Raw genomic sequence first — 22801 nt, 5'->3', positions numbered from 1 at the left:
GGCTTGTTTGAGGCCTTTTATTCTGCTCAAGTTCACAACTATTTCCAAACAAGTACAAGCTGGGTAGGGATTGATGAGAGCTAAAGCAGTCATTCTTCCCACAAGCCTTCCTATGAAAGTGTGCATAAGAGCTGTGTCAACTCTGGATCTACCTTTGTCCTACAGGAAAAGAAGAAGCAGAGGCTGCTCTGGAGAAGGGAGATGAGAGTGCTGACTGTCACCTGTGGTAATAACACCCTGCAGTGTCCTGGGAAGAGCCAGCAAGGGCCAAAGCAGAGGACAGCTCTTTCTTTTCTCTGCCTGGGCCACAGAGGCATTTTCCAAAGGATCCAGGAGAGGGAGCTCTGGCTTGTATTTCCACATGCCTCAGTCTACCCCTAGCCAGAGACAAGGGAAGTTTCTGGTAGGGGAGGTGGCTTGGGGATGAGGCAAGGGGGGAGTACAAGGTTTTTTCTGATGGGGCTTGGAGAAATGAGTAGCTTTGTAAGAGTTATCCTAGCTACAAAACTGGAGTTCTTAGCTCTCAGGAGGCTGGGACAATCTGCAGCTCCCCTATCCTGCACAAGCTCTTCTTTCCACTGTGTGATCCCTGGCTGCTGGTACTTCGGCTTCTTTGCTTGGTTTGTGTGAGGAAAAGTAGATGTGAGCTCACCCCTCCGGAAACATCAGAGGCAAAGTTCTGTCAACTTACCTGGGCCAGGGTGAACTCAAATCCTGGGGTCTGGTTCCAGCACCTGAGTTTTAGTGAAAATGTTCCTTTCCCACTGCCACCCTTGCTTTTCATGTCTCCACCCTCAGACTGTGAGCTAAGTGAGAGGCTGTGTTTCTCCATCTGTTGCTGAAACTTTTGTCTCTGCAAGGGTTCTTCTCAGAGGCCAGGTAACTGTTTCTTGGGTGTCACTGCTTCTCGGGGCTTCCAAGGATGAATAGCTATTCCTGAGGAACAGCTGTTTGGATTAAACATGGAAATGAGCCTCTAGAAGTGTCTGATACCCTCCAGATACTTAGCATATACATGAAAAAGCAACTTGGGCTGCTTACTCATCTAATGTCAACTGTGCTGCTAGGAACAATGCTGGGGGGATGGGGGAGTAAGACTTTGTTTCTGAAGACAGACCATGGGAAGCTGGGTGGCTGGTTCCCTTTGGGAGGGGCAATGTGGGGAAGAGGGCAAATATAGGAGGTCTTTCTTTCTCTGATTCTGTTGGTTTCCAAGTTAACATTAGAAATTCCTAGAATATCCCCTCCCAATGTGACTATCCTAAGAAATTGCTTCCCAAGTCCCAGTCATACACCTGTATGCTTAAAAGCTAATGAGACCCACTTTTTGTCTGCCCAGAAGATAAGTAGTATACTCAGGTCTCTTATACTTTCATGCTGATTATTTTGATGCTTTAAGTTTTTATTAATGCCTGTGGCTGTACTCTTTATGAGAGAGGAGAAATCTGGAGATACGGACTGAGAACTTGCATAAATATTCTTAAGTGTAAGAGAGATTTACTGTGGTGAATCCAGCTTTAATACCTAGAATACTTTGGAGACTTGTAAGCCTACCATTATCTACTAAAGAATACTAGTTGGGGCCAGAGGTCTGTGAAGAGAGGGGATTACGTAGAGATGAAAATTAGGTATTTTTAGTGCTAGTTGAGGGTAGAGGGATAGGGGACAATGCAACTAGGCTGTGGGTGGGGCATCCATTCCTTACAGTGATGGTGCTCAGCCCTTGTCCCTGAGCTTGCTGCTTCCCCCCTAGGTATGCGGTGCTTTGTGGTCAGCTGGCTGAGCATGAGAGCATCCAGAGGCGCATCCAGAGTGGCTTTAGCTTCAAGGTGAGGACAGGCTTTTCCTCCTTCCTTGTGCTGGCCTATCCCAGATTCCCTGCTCCTTTCCGACTCCCTGCCAAAAGCTTTTCTACAGCCTCAGTGACTTGCCTCTTTTTTTTTTTTTTTTTTTTTTTGAGACAGAGTCTCACTCTGTTGCCCAAGCTGGAGTGCAGTGATGTGATCTTGGCTCACTGCTACCTCTTGGGTTCAAGCGATTTTCCTGCCTCAGCCTCCCAAGTAGCTGGGATTACAGGCATGTACCACCATGCCCGGCTAATTTTTGTATTTTTAGTAGAGATGGGGTTTCACCATGTTGGCCAGGACTAGTCTCAAACTCCTGACCTCAGGTGATCCACCTGCTTCAGCCTCCCAAAGTGCAGGGATTACAGGCATGAGCCACCGCATCCAGCCCTTGCCTCTCTTTTAGCAACTCTGGTGTCTGATGTTAGTTTATATTTACATTTTCCCCTTAGGAGCATGTGGACAAAGCCATTACTCTCCAGCCAGAAAACCCCATGGCTCACTTTCTTCTTGGCAGGTGGTGCTATCAGGTAAGCTGCATTTCAGCACTGGACTTATTGGTCCTAAATGCCTTCTGATACTGATTTCCTTGCCAGGAAGAACAAGATCCTCAGCCTGGTCTGGCTCAGGTGCCCTTTCCTCTGAATGCTCATATTATTGGTGGTTGGACCCAGCCTCGTTTGACCCTATTTTCAGTATATCCCCAAAGATTAAAAAAAAAAAAAAAAACTTTTAAAACCTCTTATACACACCTTGATCTTTTGGTGGCAGGTCTCTCATCTGAGCTGGCTAGAAAAAAAAACTGCTACAGCCTTGCTTGAAAGCCCTCTCAGTGCCACTGTGGAAGATGCCCTCCAGAGCTTCCTAAAGGTATCAGAGAGGGGCAGGTGGCAGACAAAAACACCAGGGTAACCTTTTTTCCTAAGGACATTACTGAGACCCTTAATGGGAGGGGTTTTCCTGGTAGGGGGCAATTTTGTGTTTGCCTGTTCTATGGGAAAATCAGAATCACTTGCACAGCTTATCAAAAATACAGATTTCTTCAGACCCACTGAATCAGCCACATGGTTGGGGACTAGAAATCTCTAACAAACTTCAGCCTGATTAGAATATAGGAACCTCTTACTGAAATATCTTTGTCCCTTTTCCCAGGCTGAAGAACTACAGCCAGGATTTTCCAAAGCAGGAAGGGTATATATTTCCAAGGTAAACTCACTTTTCTACTTCAACATAGTTCTGGGAACTCCTGAAAGCACACAGTATCAGTTTTCACTGTTGTCTCTTTTCAGTGCTATAGAGAACTAGGGAAAAACTCTGAAGCTAGGTGGTGGATGAAGTTAGCCCTGGAGCTGCCAGATGTCACGAAGGAGGTAATGCTTTTTAAGTCGGGCAGATCACCTGAGGTCGGGAGTTCAAGGTCAGCCATAGAGAAACCCCGTCTCTACTAAAATTACAAAATTAGTTGGGCATGGTGGTGCATGCCTGTAATCCCAGCTACTCAGGAGGCTGAGGCAGGAGAATCGCTTGAATCCAGGAGGTGGAGGTTGCAGTGAGCTGAGATCATGCCACTGCACTCCAGCCTGGGCAACAAGAGCGAAAGTCCATCTCAAAAAAACAAAACTGCCTGTCATCACTGAATCATGTGACATTTTTAAGAAAAAAGTCTTTCCTAGAGGTCTTATTTCCCTAGGAAAAAGTGTCTACCTCTAGGGGGAAGAGACAGATTTAATAGGCTCCAGGCTATCCTGGGAAAGTAGGAAAAAGACTGTAGCAGAGCTCAGAAAGGAAGCAAAGGGCCCCTCTTCTCAGGTTCCACTGGTTTGGGAAAATGCTGGTTTAAATATTGAGCCCTAGATTTGTTCTTTGTCTCCCTAGGATTTGGCTCTCCAGAAGGACCTGGAAGAATTGGAAGTCACTTTAGGAGACTAACCACATTTCACTGGCCTTCATGACGATGCTACTATTTAAGCCAGGGGCGGGGGGGGGAAGGCTTTTTTCCTTAGACCTTGCTGAGATCAGGAAACCACACAAATCTGACTCCTGGATCTGACTGCTACCCAGTACCATTCCCCATTAGTTAATTTATTCTAACCTCTAACCTAATCTAGAATTGGGGCAGTACTTGTGGCTTGGGTTTCTGTTATTCTCTCCCTTGAGTAATCTCTTGAAAAAAATCAAGATTCACACCTGCCCCAGGATTACACATGGGTGGAGCCTGCTGGTGACGTGGATGAACTTCAAAGCTATAGGAACAAAGCACAGAACTTGTCACTTTAATCTTTTTCACTGACGAATAGGCCTCAATACATATAGTCCTAAGATCATACCTTACCTACCAAGGTAAAAGGGATCAGAGTAGCCCATAGGCATTGCTTTCTTATCACCTATCATGTGAATTCTACCTGCATTCCTGGGCTGGACCACTTGATGACTTCCAGAGTCCTGTTAGCTTTTGGAATGACAGCAGTGGTATAGGGTTTATGATGCTATAAAACAAACAATGTCTGAAAAGTTGCCTAGAATATATTTTGTTACAGACTTGAAATAAACCAAATTTGATGTTATCAGCTCTTTATTCTTACTTGACACCTCCATGATTGTTTCCACCTACAGAGGCTATTGCAGGCAGGTTATGATTAATGCTCTTTACAGTATATAAAATACAGGTATAGGCCGGGCGTGGTGGCTCAAGCCTGTAATCCCAGCACTTTGGGAGGCCGAGACGGGCGGATCACAAGGTCAGGAGATCGAGACCATCCTGGCTAACACGGCGAAACCCCGTCTCTACTAAAAACACACAAAAAAATTAGCCGGGCGAGGTGGCGGCGCCTGTGGTCCCAGCTACTCGGGAGGCTGAGGCAGGAGAATGGCGGGAACCCGGGAGGCGGAGCTTGCAGTGAGCTGAGATCTGGCCACTGCACCCCAGCCTGGGCGACAGAGCGAGACTCCATCTCAAAAAAAAAAAATAAAATAAAATACAGGTATCAAGCTTATTTTTAGCCTAAACAAGGCCTATTGCCACTAAGCAGGTACTCCCTGCCCCTCTCATGTTCATTCTTAGGGCCACGAGCACAAACCCCTAAATCCACCTAGAAGAAAATTTAGATGCTTAGGCCGGGCGTGGTAGCTCATGCTTGCAATCCTAGCACTCTGGGAGGCCGAGGTGGGTGGAGCACATGAGGCCAGGAGTTTGAGACCAGCCTGGCCAACATGATGAAACCCCCATCTCTACTAAAAATACAGGAAAAAAAAAATTAGCTTGGTATGGTGGCACATGCCTGTAATCTTGGCTAGTAGGGAGGCTATGGCAAGAGAATCACCTGAGCCTGGGAGGCACAGGTTGTAGTGAGCTGAGATCATGCCATTGCACTCCAGCCTGGGCAACAAGAGCGAAACTCTGTCTCAAAAAAAAAAAAAAAAATTGAGATGAACCAACCTCTTAATCCAGAATGTCACTGTGTCTTTATTACACTAACCCAGATTTATTTTTTTTTTGAGATGGAGTCTCGCTCTGTTGCCCAGGCTGGAGTACAGTGGCGTGATCTCGGCTCACTGCAACCTCCACCTCCCGGGTTCAAGCGATTCCACTGCATCAGCCTCCTGAGTAGCTGGGATTACAGGCGCACACCACCACACCCAGCTAAACTTTTTTGCATTTTTAGTAGAGATAGGGTTTGAACTCCTGACCTCAGGCAATCCACCCACCTCAACCTCCCAAAGTGCTGAGATTACAGGTGTTAGCCACTGTGCCTGGCCCTCAGATTTATTTTGTGGTGTAGTAATGAAAGAGGACCTGAGATACACTCAATTCTAATAATAAAACATTCCTTTTTGGTCTAAAACCTAGATTAGGTGGGTCTGGGAATCCATGTGTCTCCAGGTGATTTTCCCAAAGAACAGGCAAACACAAAATTGCCCCTTACCAGAAACCCTCCCACTAAGGGTCTCAATAATGTCCTCGGGGGAAAAACAAGGTTACCCTGGTATTTCTGTCACCCGCATCCCTCTTCTCCCCCTCACCCCCTCAATACCTTTAGGAAGCTCTGGATGGCACATCCTGCACAGTGGCACTGAGAGGGCTTTCAAGGAAGGCTGGAGCAGCTTTTTTTTTTTTTTTCCTAGCCAGCTCAGGTGAGACCTGTCACCAAAAGATTAAGGTGTGAATAAGAGGTTTTAAAGGTTTTTTTTTAATTAGGAACGCTGACTATTCTGTATGGAGAACAAGCGGCTTGGCCCAGCCACCAATAACATGAGCATTCAGAGGAAAAAGTACCTGAGCCAGATCAGGCTGAAAACCTTATTCTTCCTGGCAGGGATATCAGTGTCATTGGACACTTATGTTTTTGTTTTGTTTTGTTTTGTTTTTGAGATGGAGTCTCGCTCTGTACCCAGGCTGAAGTGCAGTGGTGTGATCTGGGCTCACTGCACCCTGTGTCTCCCGGGTTCAAGCAATTCTCCTGCCTTAGCCTCCCGCGTAGCTGGGATTACAGGTGTGTGCCACCACGCACAGGTAAGTTTTGTATATATATTTTTTGAGATGGAGTTTTTTTCGCTCTTGTTGCCCAGGCTGGACTGCAATGGCACGATCTTGACTCACTGCAACCTCCGCCTCCCGGGTTCAAGCAATTCTCCTGCCTCAACCTCCCAAGTAGCTGGGATTATAGGCATGTGTAACCACACCCGGCTAATTTTGTAATTTTAGTAGAGATGGGGTTTCTCCATGTTGGTCAGGCTGGTCTCAAATTCCCGACCTCAGGTGATCTGCCCACCTCAGCCTCCCAAAGTGCTGGCATTACAGGTGTGAGCCACCACGCCCGGCCAGTTTTTTATTTTTAGTAGAAATGGGGTTTTGCCATGTTGGCCAGGCTGTTCTCGAACTCCTGACCTCAGGTGATCCGCCCGCCTCGGCCTCCCAAAGTGCTGGCATTACAGGTGTGAGCCACTGTGCCTGGCCTCCTTATATGTATTAGTATCATAACATCATGTTGTACACCTTAACTGTACAATAAATTTATTTTAAAAACAGGAAAACATTTTGGATGGTCACTGAGCACTTTGGGTAAGATATGGATTGGAAGTGCTAACTACTGAAATGAAGTAAAGGGAAAAAAAGAGTCCCATAAACTCCATTTGGCATCTGGCTTCCAGGGACATTGACAATGCTACTTTTCAATCTTTGATTTTTTTTTGAGATGGCCTTGCTTTGTCACCCGTGCTGCAGTGCAGTGGTGTGAACAGGGCTCACTGCAGCCGCTACCTCCTGGGCTCAAGGGATCCTCCCACCTAAGCCACTGGAGTAGCTGGGGACTACAAGTGTATCCCAACATGCATGAATAATTTTTTAACTTCTATATTTTTTGTACAGACAGGGTTTCACCATGTTGCCCAGGCTGACCTCAAACTCCTGGCTCAAGTGATCTACCCACTTTGGCCTCCCTAAGCGTTGGGATTACAGATGTGAGCCACCACACCTGGCCCAGTCCCTGATTCTTAATCTTTAAAGACAGGCCAGGTGTGGTGGCTCACATCTGTGATCCCAGAACTTTGGGAGGCCAAGGTGGCCAGATTACCTGAGGTCAGGAGTTCAAGATCAGCCTTGTCAAAATAGTGAAAAGCATCTCTACTAAAAATACAAAAATTTGTCAGGCATGGTGGCACATGCCTGTAATCCCAGCTACTCGGGAGGCTGAGGCAGGAGAATCGCTTGAACCTGGTAGGCGGAGGTTGCAGTGAGTTGTGCCACTGCACTCCAGCCTGGGCAACAGAGCAAGACTCTGTCTCAAAAAAAAAAAAAAAAAAAAAGGCCAGGCGCGGTGGCTCACGCCTGTAACCGCAGCACTTTGGAGGGCCGAGGCGGGCGGATCACAAAGTCAGGAGATCGAGACTATCCTGGCTAACACCGTGAAACCCTGTCTCTACTAAAAATAGCCGGGCGTGATGGCGGACGCCTATAGTCCCAGCTACTCGGGAAGCTGAGGCAGGAGAATGGTGTGAACCTGGGAGGCAGAGTTTGCAGTGAGTCCAGATTGCACCACAGCACTCCAGCCTGGGCGACAGAGCCAGACTCTGTCTCAAAAAAAAAAAAAAAAAAAAAAAAAAAAAAAAAAAAAAAAAGACTAGAACTGCTTTTAAAACAAAGCATCACAGGGCTATGCAAGGTGGTTCGTGCCTGTAATCCCAACACTTTGGGAGGTCAAGGTGGGCAGATCACTGAGATCAGGGGTTCGAGACCAGTTTGGCCAACATGGTGAAACCCCATCTCTACTACTAATACAAAAATCAGCAGGGCGTGGTGGCAGGCATCTATTGTCCCAGCTACTCGGGAGACTGAGGCTGGAGAATTGCTAGAACCCAGGAGGCGGAGGTTGTGGTGAGCCAAGATCGCGCCACTGCACTCCAGCCTAGGCAACAAGAGTGAAACTCCGTCTCAAAAAAAAAAGCCACAAGGCAAGCCATGGTATGTCTGTCTTTTATTTTCTATTAGGTTGAAAGACAAGCACAATCATCTGCAAGTGGGACTTTCCTTTCTGGTTTCAAATCTTAAAGTAATAGAAACTGATCACCCCTATACAGAGCCAAAAAGATTACGGAAACCCTGTCTTGAAATAGCTTGCACTAGAATAACTGCTATAAACAGCACATTCACTACTAATAACTACTTTATTAGAAGACTCACAATCAAATCTGTTTACTTAGCCTCTGAAATGATTGCTTTCTTTTTTGTTTGAAACATGGTCTCATTCTGTCGCCCAGGCTGGAGTACAGTGGTACAATCTCAACTCACTGCAACCTCCACCTTCCAGGCTTAAGTGATCCTCCCACCTCAGGCTATCGAGTAGCTGGGACTATAGGCACGGGCCACAGCATGTCCAGCTAAGTTTGGCATTTTTGTAGTGATGGGGTTTCGCCATGTTGGCCAGGCTGGACTTAAAACTCCTGGGCTCAAGCGATCCACCACCTCGGCCTCCCAAAATGTTGGGATTACAGGCACAAGACACCACACCTGGCCTGAAATGCTTAAGACTCTAGAATTATCTTGAGTTAGTCTTAGCAATAAAAGACCAAACAGGCAGACGGTGAAGGGCTAATGGCCCAGTAGGCTTGGCGCAAGACTCCATAACCAAAACCTTACACAAGATCATTCAGATAGACAACTTAAAAACCTGCTTGAGAGTTTTACTGACAGAAAAAAAGAATCTGTGCAGAGACCCATTCCCTTTGCTACATAGCTCAGGCATTTTATTTTACCATTAATTCAGAAGTGAGAGAAGGGTCACGTCTCTCCAGCTTTAGTTCTCTTGGAAACTAAGATTGTCCAGTACACAGCTTGTTAAACCCAAGTCATTCCCAAGGCACCATGTCAAAGATACTTCATACCCCTCCTCCAAAACCAAAGAAAACACACAGAGATTAATACACTACAGAAGGAATAAACATTTTAGATTAGTTTGTGATTACTGACCTGTGTCCTGTTTACACCATCAGAAAAACTGATACAATAGCTGTTTTCCCGGAAGCCTTTTCCTGGTAGTCACAACAGGAAGAGGCCTGTAGAGAACCCCAGGGAGCAGTACACTCTCATTAGGCTGCAGCACTTAAGGTTTTTAACAGAGAAAAACCCAATGATTCAGTCTTTGGCGTCTCCCACTCCATCTGCATTGATGGCAAACATAGCTTCAGCTTCAGGAAGACAGGGAGAGTCGTAGATTTTGCAGATTCTGGTTTCCCCTCTTCCTTTCCTCAGATACAATCTGACCCAAAGACACAGACCAAAGCACCAATTTGTTATAATTAAACAATTCCATCCTGACTTTAAAACAGAGCTGAAAATTTTTTAGACATGTATTCTTCCTAGAAGGACCCTGGGAATATTTCTGTACTGTTTTCCTTAGTGCATTTCCAACCTGGCAGAATCCATTTTTGCCCTGGTCCCTCTCAGTGGATTGTCCATACTGAAACAAACATTAAAAAAAGAAAAAGTTTCTTTCAAGACACTGGCTTGATCTTTTGCCAGGCTGGAGTGCAGTGGTGTGTGATCATAGCTCAACACAGCCTCGAATTCCTACGCTCAACTGATCCTCCTGCCTCAGTCTCCTCGGTAGCTAAGACTACAGGCACATGCCACCACACCGGCTACCTCTTTTGTAGAGACAGGGGCCTCACTTTGTTACCCTGACTAGTCTCGAATTCCTGGCCTCAAGTCATCCTCTCACCTTGGCCTCCCAAAGTGTTGGTATTATCAGTGTGAGCCACAGTGCCCAGCCCAAACATTTTTTAAATAACGAGGGAGAGGCATCTCTATTATTCATATTCATTCTTCCACACTTGTGGGTTTTTAATTCTTTTATGAACTAAAACATCTATACCAACCAGAGCATGTTAATTAGATTAGCAAGAGTTCCTAAGTGTCTATACAACAGTAGCTTTAACAGGGCTTAAATGAAAATACTATATATTCATGTCTACTTCACAGTTAACATGACATTCTGAAAAGAATCGATCCCATCAACACCTTACCTGGTTGTTGATGCATGGGCGATGATATTTCCTCCAATAGGTTTTTTGGGATCAGCAGCAAACATGGCTGCTCCATCCACTTGGGCTACCACCTGATTAGTGATTACCACTGCTACACCAAACTGATGGGGAAAGGATAAATGTCAATTTTGTGGCCGTAGACACTCCAAGAACCTCAATACTGCCACCACTTTGCCCCACAAAGCAATGAATGACTAATGTCTCTCTCCTTCCTTTTCTAATAGAGCTTGATGATCTCAGGCACTGATGTCTTGGCTTCCTAGCAAGGTTCCTGGAATTCACAGCCACTGAAAGTAGGCATTCTCTGTCCCTATCCCACAACTTACCTCATCAGCAAGTCGCAGAAGCATCCGCAGAAACCTGGCCAAGTGCATCTGCCTGGCTGAAAGCTCACCTCGACCCGAGTAGTCTGTTCTGTAAAGGGCGGTGGCACTGTCTACAATAAGCAGTGCATACCTACAGGAAACAAGGATTCTCTGAAGCCTATTTATGGCCTGTGTCAGATTCTGCTCCCTTCTTTACCACCCTAAAATCTCATATTCATAGTTTTCCTTGTATGTAGATGTTTTATTAAAATATTTGCACAGCACTAACATCTGACGCACCGTTTAACAAGATTTCCAGCAAATTCAAGTAGATTATGATTTCATTTTTAATAGGTACTTGACCTAAACTATAAAGCAAGAGTGTCAAAACAGGAATTAAACTTAAACCTCCTCATTTCTAATTCAAGCTACTATCAATCTGGCCAAATAGCCATTACAAGACTCAGGGAAGGACTCGAAGAACATATTTGGTGTCTTACACTGAGCACACACCTAGATTCTACCATCATGGCTGATGCTTGATAAAGGAGCTGGGTCTGATGGTCTGTGTTGAACGCTCGAGCATATGCTACATTATCCAGGACATCACTGCCAGACAGACCATACCTATGGGAGAGGAGAGAACATTTTTAGGCTGCACACAGAACTCAGGCAGATGAGCAATTCATTTCTGACAATTACCTGAATAGGTAGGGAAGAAGTGGTACTGAGAGTAGTTTCAGGGCCAAAGAATGTAATTCCCTTTCTATTAAGAAATTCAGGCAAACTACAAGCAGAGAGATGATAGCACCCAACTACTATGAGCTCTACCTGGCAAGTCTTCAGGACAAATCAAATCTATTCTTTTTTTTTTTTGAGACGGAGTCTTGCTCTGTCACCCAGGCTGGAGTGCAGTGGCGTGATCTCACTGCAACCTCCGCCTCCCAGGTTCATGCGATTCTGTTGCCTCAGCCTCCCGAGTAGCTGGGATGACAGGCGTGCACTACCATGCATGGCTCATTTATTTTCAGTAGAGACAGGGTTTCACCATACTGATCAGGCTGGTCTTGAACTCCTGACCTCATAGTCTGCCCACCTCAACCTCCCAAAATACTGGGACTACAGGCATGAGCCACCACACCCAGCCTAAATCAAATCTATTCTTTGAGGGCCAGGAGCGGTGGCTCATGCCTGTAATCCTAGCACTCTGGGATGCCGAGGCGGGTGGATCACCTGATATCAGGAGTTGGAGACCAGTCTGGCCAACATGGCAAATCCCTGTCTCTACTGAAAATACAAAAATTAGCCAGGCGTGGTGGCAGTCACCTATTACAATCCCAGCTACTTGGGAGGCTGAGGCAGGAGAATCACTTGAACCTGGGAGACGGAGGTTGCTGTGAGTGGAGATCGCACCATTGCACTCCAGACTGGGTGACAGAGTAAGACTCCACCTCAAAAAAAAAAAAAAAAAAAGTTCAAAAGAGAATGTTTACATATAACCCAGTGTGCTATAATTATGTTCTAGGTTCATGATTCTATCATGAAGATTAAACAGATGGCATAAGGATAGAATTACACCTTATGATCCTGACCAAATAAAAGAAGAATGAAGAGATATATGTTTTCTCTATTTAGACTGTGAATGTATGGTTAAACAAACAAACAAAAAAAACAAGCTATAACAGGCGTAAGTACTTTACCTCACAAGTCTTCTAGTTGTGCCTCAAGAAACACTGATATGGCTGGGCACGGTGGCTCGCACCTGTAATCCCAGCAATTTGCGAGGCCAAGGTGCGCAGATCACGTGAGATCAGGAGTTTGAGACCAGCCTGGCCTACATGGTGAAACACCGTCTCTACTAAAAATACAAACTGCAGCCGGGTGTGGTGGCAGGTGCCTGTAATCCCTGCTTCTCAGCTCCTCACGAGGCTGAGGCAGGAGAATCTCTTGAACCCAGGAGGCAGAGGTTGCAGTGAGCCGAGATCGCACCACTGCACTCCACCCTGGGTGACAGAGCAAGACTGTCTCAAAAACAAACAAAAAAATACACTGATATAATCTACTATCAGAAAGGGAGAAGAGGCTGGGCGCAGTGGCTCATGCTTGTAATCCCAGCACTTTGGGAGGCTGAGGAGGGAGGATTGCTTGAGCTCAGGAGTTTGAAACCAGCCTGGGCAACATGGCAAAACCCTGTCTCTATTTATAAAATGTTAAAAAATTAAAAATTAAAAAAGAAAGGGAGATTATCTATTTGCTATAAAAACAGAGAAGGTTTACCAGAAAAAAGAGTTGTCCTAGCTTTTCTCTCAGCAGCGCTCACAAAAAAAACTACAGGAACCTCTGTGCTTAGGCTCCAGAAGCAGGACATGGAATTCCCACAGCTTGGTAAAAGTTGGCTGGAAATAGCATCCTCTTTCATAGTGTTTCTTGAACTTCCTTAAAGATAAGAATAACCTGGAACACCCGTTAGGAAACAAATTCCTGGGCTGGGCACGGTGAGTCACGCCTGTAATCCTAGCACCTTGGGAGGCCAAGGCAAGCGGATCACTTGAGGTCAGGGGTCCGAGACTATCCTGGCCAACATGGTGAAACCCAATCTCTACTAAAAATACAAAATTTAGATGGGCATAGTGGTGCGTGCCTGTAATCCCAGGTACTCGGGAGGCTGAGGCAGGAGAATCGCTTGAACCCGAGAGGAGGAGGTTGCAGTGAGCCGGTATCACGCCACTTTACTCCAGCCTGGCAGCCTGGGTGATGAGTGAAACTCTGTCTCAAAAAAAAAAAAAAAAACAGAGAAAAGGAAAAAAAATCCTGGGCCTAACCTAGACTCAATGAATTAGAATTATCAGAGAAGAGCCTGGTAATTTGTATATTTAACAAATACCTCAGGTTATTCTTAACATGTACATTTGAAAATCTAAGCTTATCTCAAATGAGCGATTCTCCTGCCTCATTCTTTCACAGTACTTCAAAGATTTTCAAGCAAGGCTAGCAATTGTGGTCATGGTTTTCAAACTTTAGCAAGCATAAGATTACCTGGAGAGCTTGTGTTTTTTTGTTTTTTGTTTTTTTTATTGTTTTTTTGAGATGGAGCTTCGCTCTGTCACCCAGTCTGGAGTACAGTGGCACGATCTTGGCTCACTGCAACCTCTGCCTCTCGGGTTCAAGCGATTCTTCTGCCTCAGCCTCCCGAGTAACTGGGATTACAGGCACCTGCCAACGTGCCCAGCTAGTTTTTGTATTTTTAGTAGAGACGGGGTTTTACCATGTTGGCTAGGGTGGTCTCAAACTCCTGGCCTCAGGTGATCCACCCGCTCGGCCTCCCAAAGTGTTGGGATTACAGGCGTGAGCCATGGTGCCTGGCCCTGGAGAGCTTGTTAAAACAGGTTGCTAGCCCGAGTATCTGATTGTTTCTGATTCAGTAGATCTGAAGTCCCATCAGACAATTTGCATTTCTAATCTCAAGTAATGGTAATGCTGGGGACCATGTTCTGGAAACCTCAGAGCTACAGTAACATGAATGTGGGTTAATATTCTTCAACAGGGCATGGCAAAAATTAATCAGTAAGGGTTCTTCTGTTGTGAATGAAAGAGGGCTATTTTTTATTAGCTTAAGGAGGCCTTGTGACATTCTCAGAAATACACATTTTTTTCTTGATAGAGAGACCTGATTTTTTTTTTTTTTTTCAGATGGAGTCTCGCTCTGTGGCCCAGGCTGGAGCGCAGTGGTGCGATCTCGGCTCACTGCAAGCTCTGCCTCCCGGGTTCACGCCATTCTCCTGCCTCAGCCTCCCGAGTAGCTGGGACTACAGGTACCCACCACAATGCCCAGCTAATTTTTTGTATTTTCAGTAGAGACGGGGTTTCACCGTGTTAGCCAGGATGATCTCGATCTCGATCTTGTGATCCGACCATCTCGGCCTCCCAAAGTGCTGGGATTACAGGTGCGAGCCATCGTGCCTGGCTGATAAAGAGACCTGATTAAAACAAATTAATGAAATTTCTATGTAAACATATTTTTCAGTGAGGCACAGTCACTTAGGCCTGCCTGTAAGCACTTTGGGAGGCTGAGGAGGGAGAATCACTCTAGGCCAAGAGTTCGAGACCAACCTGGGCAACACAGTGAGACCTCATCTCTACAAAAATAATAGGCAGGGCACGGTGGCTCACGCCTGTAATCCCAGCACTTTGGGAGGCCAAGGTGGGTGAATCACGCGGTAAGGAGACCGAGACCATCCTGACTAACACGGTGAAACCCCGTCTCTACTAAAAAATACAAAAAAATTAGCCAGGTGTGGTGGCGGGTGCCGGTAGTCCCAGCTACTCGGGAGGCTGAGGCAGGAGAATGGCGTGAACCGTGGTTTATGCCTGTTATCCCAGCACTTTGGGAGGCTGAGGCAGGGGATCACCTGAGGTCAAGAGTTCAAGACCAGCCTCAACATGGAGAAACCCCCTCTCTACTAAAAATACAAAATTAGCTGGGCGTGGTGGTGCATGCCTGTAATCCCAGCTATTCAGGAGGCTGAGGCAGGAGAATTGCTTGAACATGGGAGGCGGAGGTTGCAGTGAGCCAAGATCATGCCATTGCACTCCAGCCTGGGCAACAAGAGCAAAACTCTGTCTCAAAAAAAACAAAACAAAACAAAACAAAAAAAAAACAAAAAGAAAATGAAAAAGAAAGAAAAATAGAAAAATATTTGCTGGGCTTGGTGGTACATGCCTGTAATCCCAGCTACACTGAGGAGGGAGGACTGCTTGAGCCCTGGAGTCAGAGGCTGCAGTTGTACTGTTGTACTGTTGATTGTACTGTTGCATTCTAGCGGGGCAGAGTGAGACCCCATCTCTAAAAACACAAACAAAAAAAATATTTTTTGTGAGCAAAACATTCATTAACAAATGCTGGCCGGGCGCGGTGGCTCAAGCCTGTAATCCCAGCACTTTGGGAGGCCGAGACGGGCGGATCACGAGGTCAGGAGATCGAGACCATCCTGGCTAACACGGTGAAACCCCGTCTCTACTAAAAATTACAAAAAACTACCCGGGCGAGGTGGCGGGCGCCTGTAGTCCCGGCTACTCGGGAGGCTGAGGCAGGAGAATGGCGTAAAAACCCGGGAGGCAGAGCTTGCAGTGAGCTGAGATCCGGCCACTGCACTCCAGCCTGGGCGACACAGCGAGACTCCGTCTCAAAAAAAAAAAACAAATGCTGAGTGCACTGCTCTATGGCTTGGGCATCCAGTGGTTGACCAAATCAAAGTTCTTGTCCTCATAGCCTATATTCTACTAGCTCATCTATCCTATCTGAATACTTATGTTACGAGACGATGTTTTAGTGACTCTGTCCAAAAGAGAATCCTTAAACTACTAAAATAGTATACTTAAAAGTATGAATGCTGTACAAGATTGCCAAAACAATTTTGGGAGGGAAGACACAAGTATATACATCTTCAGAAAACTAAGATCAGGCTGCAAAAGAGTAATTCCTTTTCCTTCATAGGGATTTTGTAGGCAGAGGCAAAAAGCTGCAATTACTATTCCAACCTAATTTTGTGCTTCAGGGTATACATTTAATAGGTTGCAGTCCTCAAGTTATAAGCTGGGAAAGATAATTTGATTATAAAACAAGAGAGAATATTCTCCTCAACTTATTTAGGCAGGTTCCAACTTGAGTCTGACATCTCAGCATATAATTAAATTGTTTTATCACTGGGTTTCCATAAAATGTGTGGCAGGGCTAAATTACCACATTTGACCCTAGACAAAGGAAAAGAAGTAAAACAATTTTGAGGCTGTATTTCAAAACTTTATTTGAGGATACAGAAACTTATAACCTCTTCACAAGCTTTACTCAGGTATAATTAACATATCTCAAAAATGACCCGCTGTAAATATAAAATTCACTGAGAGCTTTAGTGAATTTGCAGAGTTGTATAACCATGAGCACAATCCAATTTTAGAACATTTTCATCACCCCTAAAAAAATCTCTCAGCTTCATTCACAATTACTCCTAATTCCTATCGACAGTAACCACAATTCTTCTATCTCTTAGATTATCCCCTTCTGGAAATTTCATATAAACGGAATCATACAATATGTGGTCTTTTGTGTTTAACTTCTATCATTTAGCATATTTCAAAGTTCATCCATGTTGTTAACATGTATCAGTACTTAAGTTCTTTTTTTATTGCTGAAGAGTATCCCATTGTATGGAGAAAACAAATTTTGGTTATTCATTTACCAGTTGATGGATATTTTGGGCTATTACAGTGATACCATAAACGTTATCATACAAGTCTTTGTATGACATGTTTTTATTTCTCTTGGGTATATAACTAGAGTAAAATTGCTGCATCATATGGTAAATTCATTTTTAACTTTTTAAGCAGCCACCTGTTTTGCAAAGAGACCACCAATGCATATTGTCACCAGCAATATGTGAGGGTTCCAGTTTCTCTACGTCCTCCCAGTATTTGTTACTGTCTTTTTTTATTATAGCCTTCATAGTGGGTGTGAAGTGGTAGCTCACCACGGTTTCAATTTGCATTTTCCTGATGATTAATGATGTTGAGCATCTTTTTATGTGCTTATCAGCCATTGTATATCCTCTTTGGAGAGATATCTATTCAAATCCTTTGCCCATTTAAACAACTGGATTATCTTTTTATTGTTGGGTTATAATAGTTCTTTACATATTCTGGATACTAGACCTTTATCAGATACATGATTTGCAAATATTTTCTCACATTCTTTGGGTTATCTTTTCATTTTCTTCATAGTGTCCTTTGAAGCACAAAAGTTTTTAATTTTGATGAAGTGAAAACTCACTCTATTATCAATTTATTCTTTCATGGACTGTGTGTTTGGTGGTGTAGCTAATATTTGCCTACCCCAAGGTCACTAAGATTTCCCCCCATGTTCTCTCTGAAACATTATAGTTTAGGCTCTTATTTAGGATTACCACCCTTCTAAAAACAGTATAGTAAAACATATAACATTAAATTGAGCATTTTAACTATTTTAAAGTATACAGTTCAGGTGCATTAAGGACATTCATGCTGCTATGCAACCATCACCACTATTCATCTCCAGAGCTTTTTCATCATCCCCAACTGAAACTGTACCATTAAACAATAACACCCCAGTCTCCCTACCCTCAGAAAACCACATTCTACTTTCTGTCTGATTTTGAAGTACCACATATTAGTGGAATCATACAGTTTTTGTCCTTTTTTTTTCCTTTTCCGAGCCAGAGTTTCACTCTTGTTGCTCAGGCTATAGTGCAATGGCATGATCTCAGCACACTGCAACCTCCGACTCCCAGGTTCAAGCGATTCTCCTGCCTCAGCCTCCGGAGTAGCTGGGATTACAGGTGTGTGCCACCACGCCTGGCTAATTTTTTCATATTTTTAGTAGTGATGGGGATTCACCATGTTGGCCAGGCTGGTCTCAACTGACCTAAGGTGATCCACCTGCCTCGGCCTCCCAAAGTGCTGGGATTACAGGCATGAAGCCACTGCGCCTGGCCTCAGTTTCTGTCTTTTTGTGACTAACTTATTTCACTTAGCATGTCCTCAAGGTGAGTGGATGTTAATAGCATGTGTCAGAATTTCCTATCTTTTTATCTGCAGGACTAGGTCTAAGAAAAAAATTTTTTTTCTTCCTTTTAAGGCTAAAATAACATTTCATTGTGTGTATATACCACATGTTATATATTCATTTGTCAATGGACATAGGGTTATTTCCAAAGCTATTGTGAGTAATGCTGCTATGAACATCGGTGTCCAAGTCTCTGAGTTCCTATTTTCAATTCTTTTGAATATACAGCAGGAAATGGAAGTGTCAGATCACATGGTCATTCTGTGTTTAATTTTTTGAGGAATGACCACACTGTTATCTATTTTAATTTTTACGTGTGGTGTATAGTAAGGGTCTAAAGTTATTGTTTTGCATTTGGAAATTCACCTACATCAGCACAATTTATTGAAAAGACCATTCTTTCCCTCATTAAATTGCCTTGTCAACCAGGTTTGGTGGCTCACATCTGTAATCCTAATACTTTGGGAAGGTTGAGTTGGGAGGATCACCTGAGGCCAGGAGTTCGAGACCAGCCTGGGCAACACAGCGAGACCATGTGTATTTGCAAAAAATTTAAAATTTAAAAAAATCGCCCCTTACCTTTGTCAAAAATCAAGTGACTATAAAGGTTTCATTTCTGGGCCGGGCGCGGTGGCTCAAGCCTGTAATCCCAGCACTTTGGGAGGCCGAGACGGGCGGATCACGAGGTCAGGAGATCGAGACCATCCTGGCTAACACGGTGAAACCCTGTCTCTACTAAAAAATACAAAAAAACTAGCCGGGTGAGGTGGCGGGCGCCTGTAGTCCCAGCTACTCAGGAGGCTGAGGCAGGAGAATGGCGTGAACCCGGGAGGCGGAGCTTGCAGTGAGCTGAGATCCGGCCACAGCACTCCAGCCTGGGTGACAGAGCGAGACTCCGTCTCAAAAAAAAAAAAAAAAAGGTTTCATTTCTGAACTCTCCATGTTTATCCTTATGCCATCACCATATTGTCTTGGTTATTGTAGCTTTATAATAAGTTTTTAAACCAAAAAGTCTAAAATCTCAAATTTTCTTTTTTTTCCAGACATTTTAGCTATTCTGGGTCCTTTGCATTTCCATATGTTATATCCCATAAATGTGATTATTTTGTAAATTTCTGCAAAAAAAAACGCTTGCTGGAATTTTGATCAGGATTGTGTTGAATCTGTAGATAAATCTGAGGAGAACTCAGTCTGGTGTCTTGAGACAGACTCCACCCAGGCTGGAGTGCAGTGGCACAATCTCAGATTACTGCAACCTGTCTCCCTGGTTCAAGTGATTCTCCTTCCTCACCCTCCCAAGTAGCTCGGACTACAGGCAGTATGCCACCATGTCTGGCTAATTTTTGTATTTTTAGTAGAGACAGGGTTTTGCCATGCTGGTCAGGCTGGTCTTGAACTCCTGACCTCGGGTAATCCGCCCACCTTGGCCTCCCAAAGTGTTGGGATTAAGGTGTGCGCCCCTGTACCTGGCCAAGAATGCCATTTTAATAATATTGAGTTTTCCCATCCATGATATGGAATGTTTCTCTTTGTGTAAATCTTCCATTTTTCTCAGCAATGTTTTAAGAGTTTTTGCTGTACAAATCTTACATTCCTTTTGTTAAATTTATTCCTAAGTATTTTATTCTTTTTCATGCTACTGTGAAGTTTTTTTTTTTTTAAGCTTGACTTTTGAATTGTTATGCTCTAGTATATAGAAATACAATGTATTTTTGTATATTGATACTGTATTCTGCAACTTTCCTGAACCAGTTTATTTAGTTCTAGTTTTTCTTGTAGGATTTTCTACATATAGCACCATGTCATCAGTAAATAGTTTTCCTTCTTCTATTCCAATCTGGATGCCACTTATTTCATTTGCTTGTCTGACTACACTGTCCACAATCTTCGGTACATTACTGAATGTAAATAGTGAAAGTGGGCATCCTTGCCTTGTTACTGACTTTAGGGGGAAAAGCATTCAGAATTTCACCATTAAGGCTGGGTGCAGTGGCTCATACCTGTAATCCCAGCACTTTTGGGAGGCCAAGGCAGGCAGATCACTTGAGGTCAGGAGTTTGAGACCAGCCTGGCCAACATGGAGAAACCCTGTCTCTTCTAAAAATACAAAAATTAGCTGGGCGTGGTGGCACACGCCTGTAGTACCAGCTATTCGGGAGGCTGAGGCAGGAGAGTCACTTGAACCCGAGAGGTGGAAGTTGCAGTGAGACAAGATACCACCACTGCATTCCAGTCTGGGCAACAGAGAATTTTCACCATTTAGTATGATGCTACCTGTAGGTATTTCACAGATGCCCTTTAGTAGGACCTCTGATACATGTTATATTCATTATTGAGAGTGAGATATTGAAGCCTGTATCCATTACTGAAAATGAAAAACTGGTCCCCTACTATTATTGTTGAGTTGTCTATTTCCCCCTTTAATTCAGTTTTTGTTTCGTGTATTTTGGGGCTTTGTTGTTAGGCGTGTGTGTATATGTTTACAACTGTTATATCTTCCTGACAAACTGACCTTTTAATTATAAAATGTTCCTCTTTGTATATAATGTGTTTGTCTTAAAGTGTACTTTATCTGATAATAGTATAGCCACTCAGGGTCTCTTATGGTTACTATTTGCATGCAATATCTTTTTCCATTCTTTTACTTTCTAAAGGGTTTCTCTGGAAGAAAACATATAGTTGGATTTTTTTTTTTTTTTAATCCAGTCTGAGAGCAACTGTAAAGAATGCCTTTTCCTGGCCAGGTGTGGTGGCTCACGCCTGTAATCTCAGCACTTTGGAAGGTCAAGGGAGGTGGATCACCTGAGGTCAGGAGTCCAAGACCAGCCTGGCCAACATGGTGAAACCCCATCTCTACTAAAAATACAAAAAATTAGCTGGGCGTAGTGGCGGGCACCTGTAATCTCAGCTACTAGGGAGGCTGAACCCAGGAGGTGGAGGTTGCAGTGAGCTGAGATCACGCCATTGCGCTCTAGCCTGGGTGACAAGAGCGAGGCTCCATCTGGAAAAAAAAAAAAAAAACACCTTTTTCTACTAAGGAAGTCATTCTTTTGAACCACACATATAACTTTGGGAAGTGGGGTTATAGAAGAAAACAGTCTTCGGCCAAACTAACCCGGGCAGTCACTACTTTGATAAGTGTAGCCATATTCCCTCTTATCTAAACCAGTAACCTACCTCTCAGCCACTGCCAGCAGTCGTTCTGGCCTAAAGGTACCCTCGGTGTCAATGTACATGGCCTTTCCTTCACCTCCACCCCGGTCAATGGGAAGCTATAGAGAACAAAAACAACAGTGGAAATGAACATTGTATTTCTGATATAGCTGACCAAGTTTCTCATGACATCTTTATAATTCCTCCAAGGCAAAGGGGAAACAACACTTAAGAATGACAGTGGTAGGAAGGCGGCATTCCCTTCTGATATTAATAGCAATACAGCTAGAAAAACATGTAAAGCTGATTGTGTCTCAGTACATACAGCTAGTCTTGTCAGAACTGGACTGCTTAGAAATACAGCCCAAAGTAGGTAATTATTTTCTTCTCTCTTTTTTTATTGCGATGGAGTCTCACTCTGTCGCCCAGGCTGGAGTGCAGTGGCGTTATCATGGTTCACGGCAACCTCCACCTCCTGGGTTCAAGCAATTCTCCTGCCTCAGCCTCCCGAGTAGCTGAGATTAAAGGCGTATGCCACCATGCCCAGCTAATTTTTGTATTATTAGTAGAAACAGGGTTTTACCAAGTTGGCTAGGCTGGTCTTGAACTCCCAACCTCAGATAATCTGCCTGCCTTGGCCTCCCAAAGTGCTGGGATTCTAGGCACGAGCCACTGCACCTGGCCTTTTTTTGTTTTGGAGGTAAGATCTCACTCTGCCGCCCAGGCTGCAGTGCAGTGACACAATCTTGAACTCCTGAGCACAGGTGACCCACCCACCTCAGCCTCCCAAAGTGCTGGGATTACAGGCGTGAGCCACCGTGCAACCTCTGCATTACAGGCTCAGGTGATCCTCTCATCTCAGCCTCCCGAATAGCTGAGACCATAGATGTGCACCACCACACCTGTTAAATTTTTTTGTAGACAGGGTTTTGCCACATTGCCCAAACTGGTCTTAAACTCCTGGACTCAAGTAATCTGCCTGACTCAGCCTCTTAAAGTGCTGGGATAACAGGCATGAGCCACCACACCTGGCCAGTAATAAAATTCTGTAACTGCATGCCAACAAGAGACTGATCAATTCAAAAGCACAAAAACTTGGAAGACCATTTACCTTAGCTTTAATCAATAACGGGCCATGATCCAAAGCCCAGTTAATCTTAGCATGTCTAAATCAAACTTACACTTCACTTTATTGAGCAATTCATTCTTCAGGGGTACTAAAGGGGCTTGTCAATGCCCTCGGAGCGTCCATAGCAAATTTCAAGTGTGAGCAAGAAAGAAAAAAACATATTTGCTCCAATAGTATAAACAAGATATTTAAAATGAATAATTGGAGCAAACAGAAAAATAAGTAGTAGAAAGAATTT

General features: G+C 44.3%; 2 protein-coding genes across 5 annotated transcripts in view; one reads left to right on the top strand and one right to left on the bottom strand.

Annotated features, from left to right (window-relative positions):
• The window catches only part of RMDN3 (regulator of microtubule dynamics 3), a 138134-nt gene extending 133726 nt beyond the window's left edge, over positions 1–4408 (top strand). For both annotated transcript variants that reach the window (XM_050799514.1, XM_050799515.1), the window contains 7 exons: positions 166–226; positions 1754–1829; positions 2297–2374; positions 2616–2714; positions 2997–3050; positions 3134–3214; positions 3720–4408. In XM_050799514.1, coding sequence (XP_050655471.1) covers positions 166–226; positions 1754–1829; positions 2297–2374; positions 2616–2714; positions 2997–3050; positions 3134–3214; positions 3720–3773 — 503 coding nt within the window. In that variant the 3' untranslated portion in view covers positions 3774–4408. The remainder of the gene's footprint in view (positions 1–165; positions 227–1753; positions 1830–2296; positions 2375–2615; positions 2715–2996; positions 3051–3133; positions 3215–3719) is intronic.
• A 4077-nt stretch (positions 4409–8485) lies between these two features.
• The window catches only part of RAD51 (RAD51 recombinase), a 41092-nt gene continuing 26776 nt past the window's right edge, over positions 8486–22801 (bottom strand). For 2 of the 3 annotated variants that reach the window (XM_050799557.1, XM_050799558.1), the window contains exons 6-10: positions 21459–21553; positions 11201–11314; positions 10709–10838; positions 10362–10483; positions 8486–9595 (exon numbers count right to left, since the gene is read on the bottom strand). In XM_050799557.1, the coding sequence (XP_050655514.1) occupies positions 9472–9595; positions 10362–10483; positions 10709–10838; positions 11201–11314; positions 21459–21553 (585 nt within the window). In that variant the 3' untranslated portion in view covers positions 8486–9471. Of the gene's footprint in view, positions 9596–10361; positions 10484–10708; positions 10839–11200; positions 11315–13893; positions 15531–21458; positions 21554–22801 lie in introns of those variants that run through there. The other variant, XM_050799559.1, reaches the window with a different exon arrangement.

Source organism: Macaca thibetana, chromosome 7 (genome assembly GCF_024542745.1).
Source record: "Macaca thibetana thibetana isolate TM-01 chromosome 7, ASM2454274v1, whole genome shotgun sequence".
NCBI classification, from domain to species: Eukaryota; Metazoa; Chordata; class Mammalia; order Primates; family Cercopithecidae; genus Macaca; species Macaca thibetana.
Note: the sequence above shows the minus strand (reverse complement) of the source record. Positions and strands in the feature narration are given on the sequence as shown.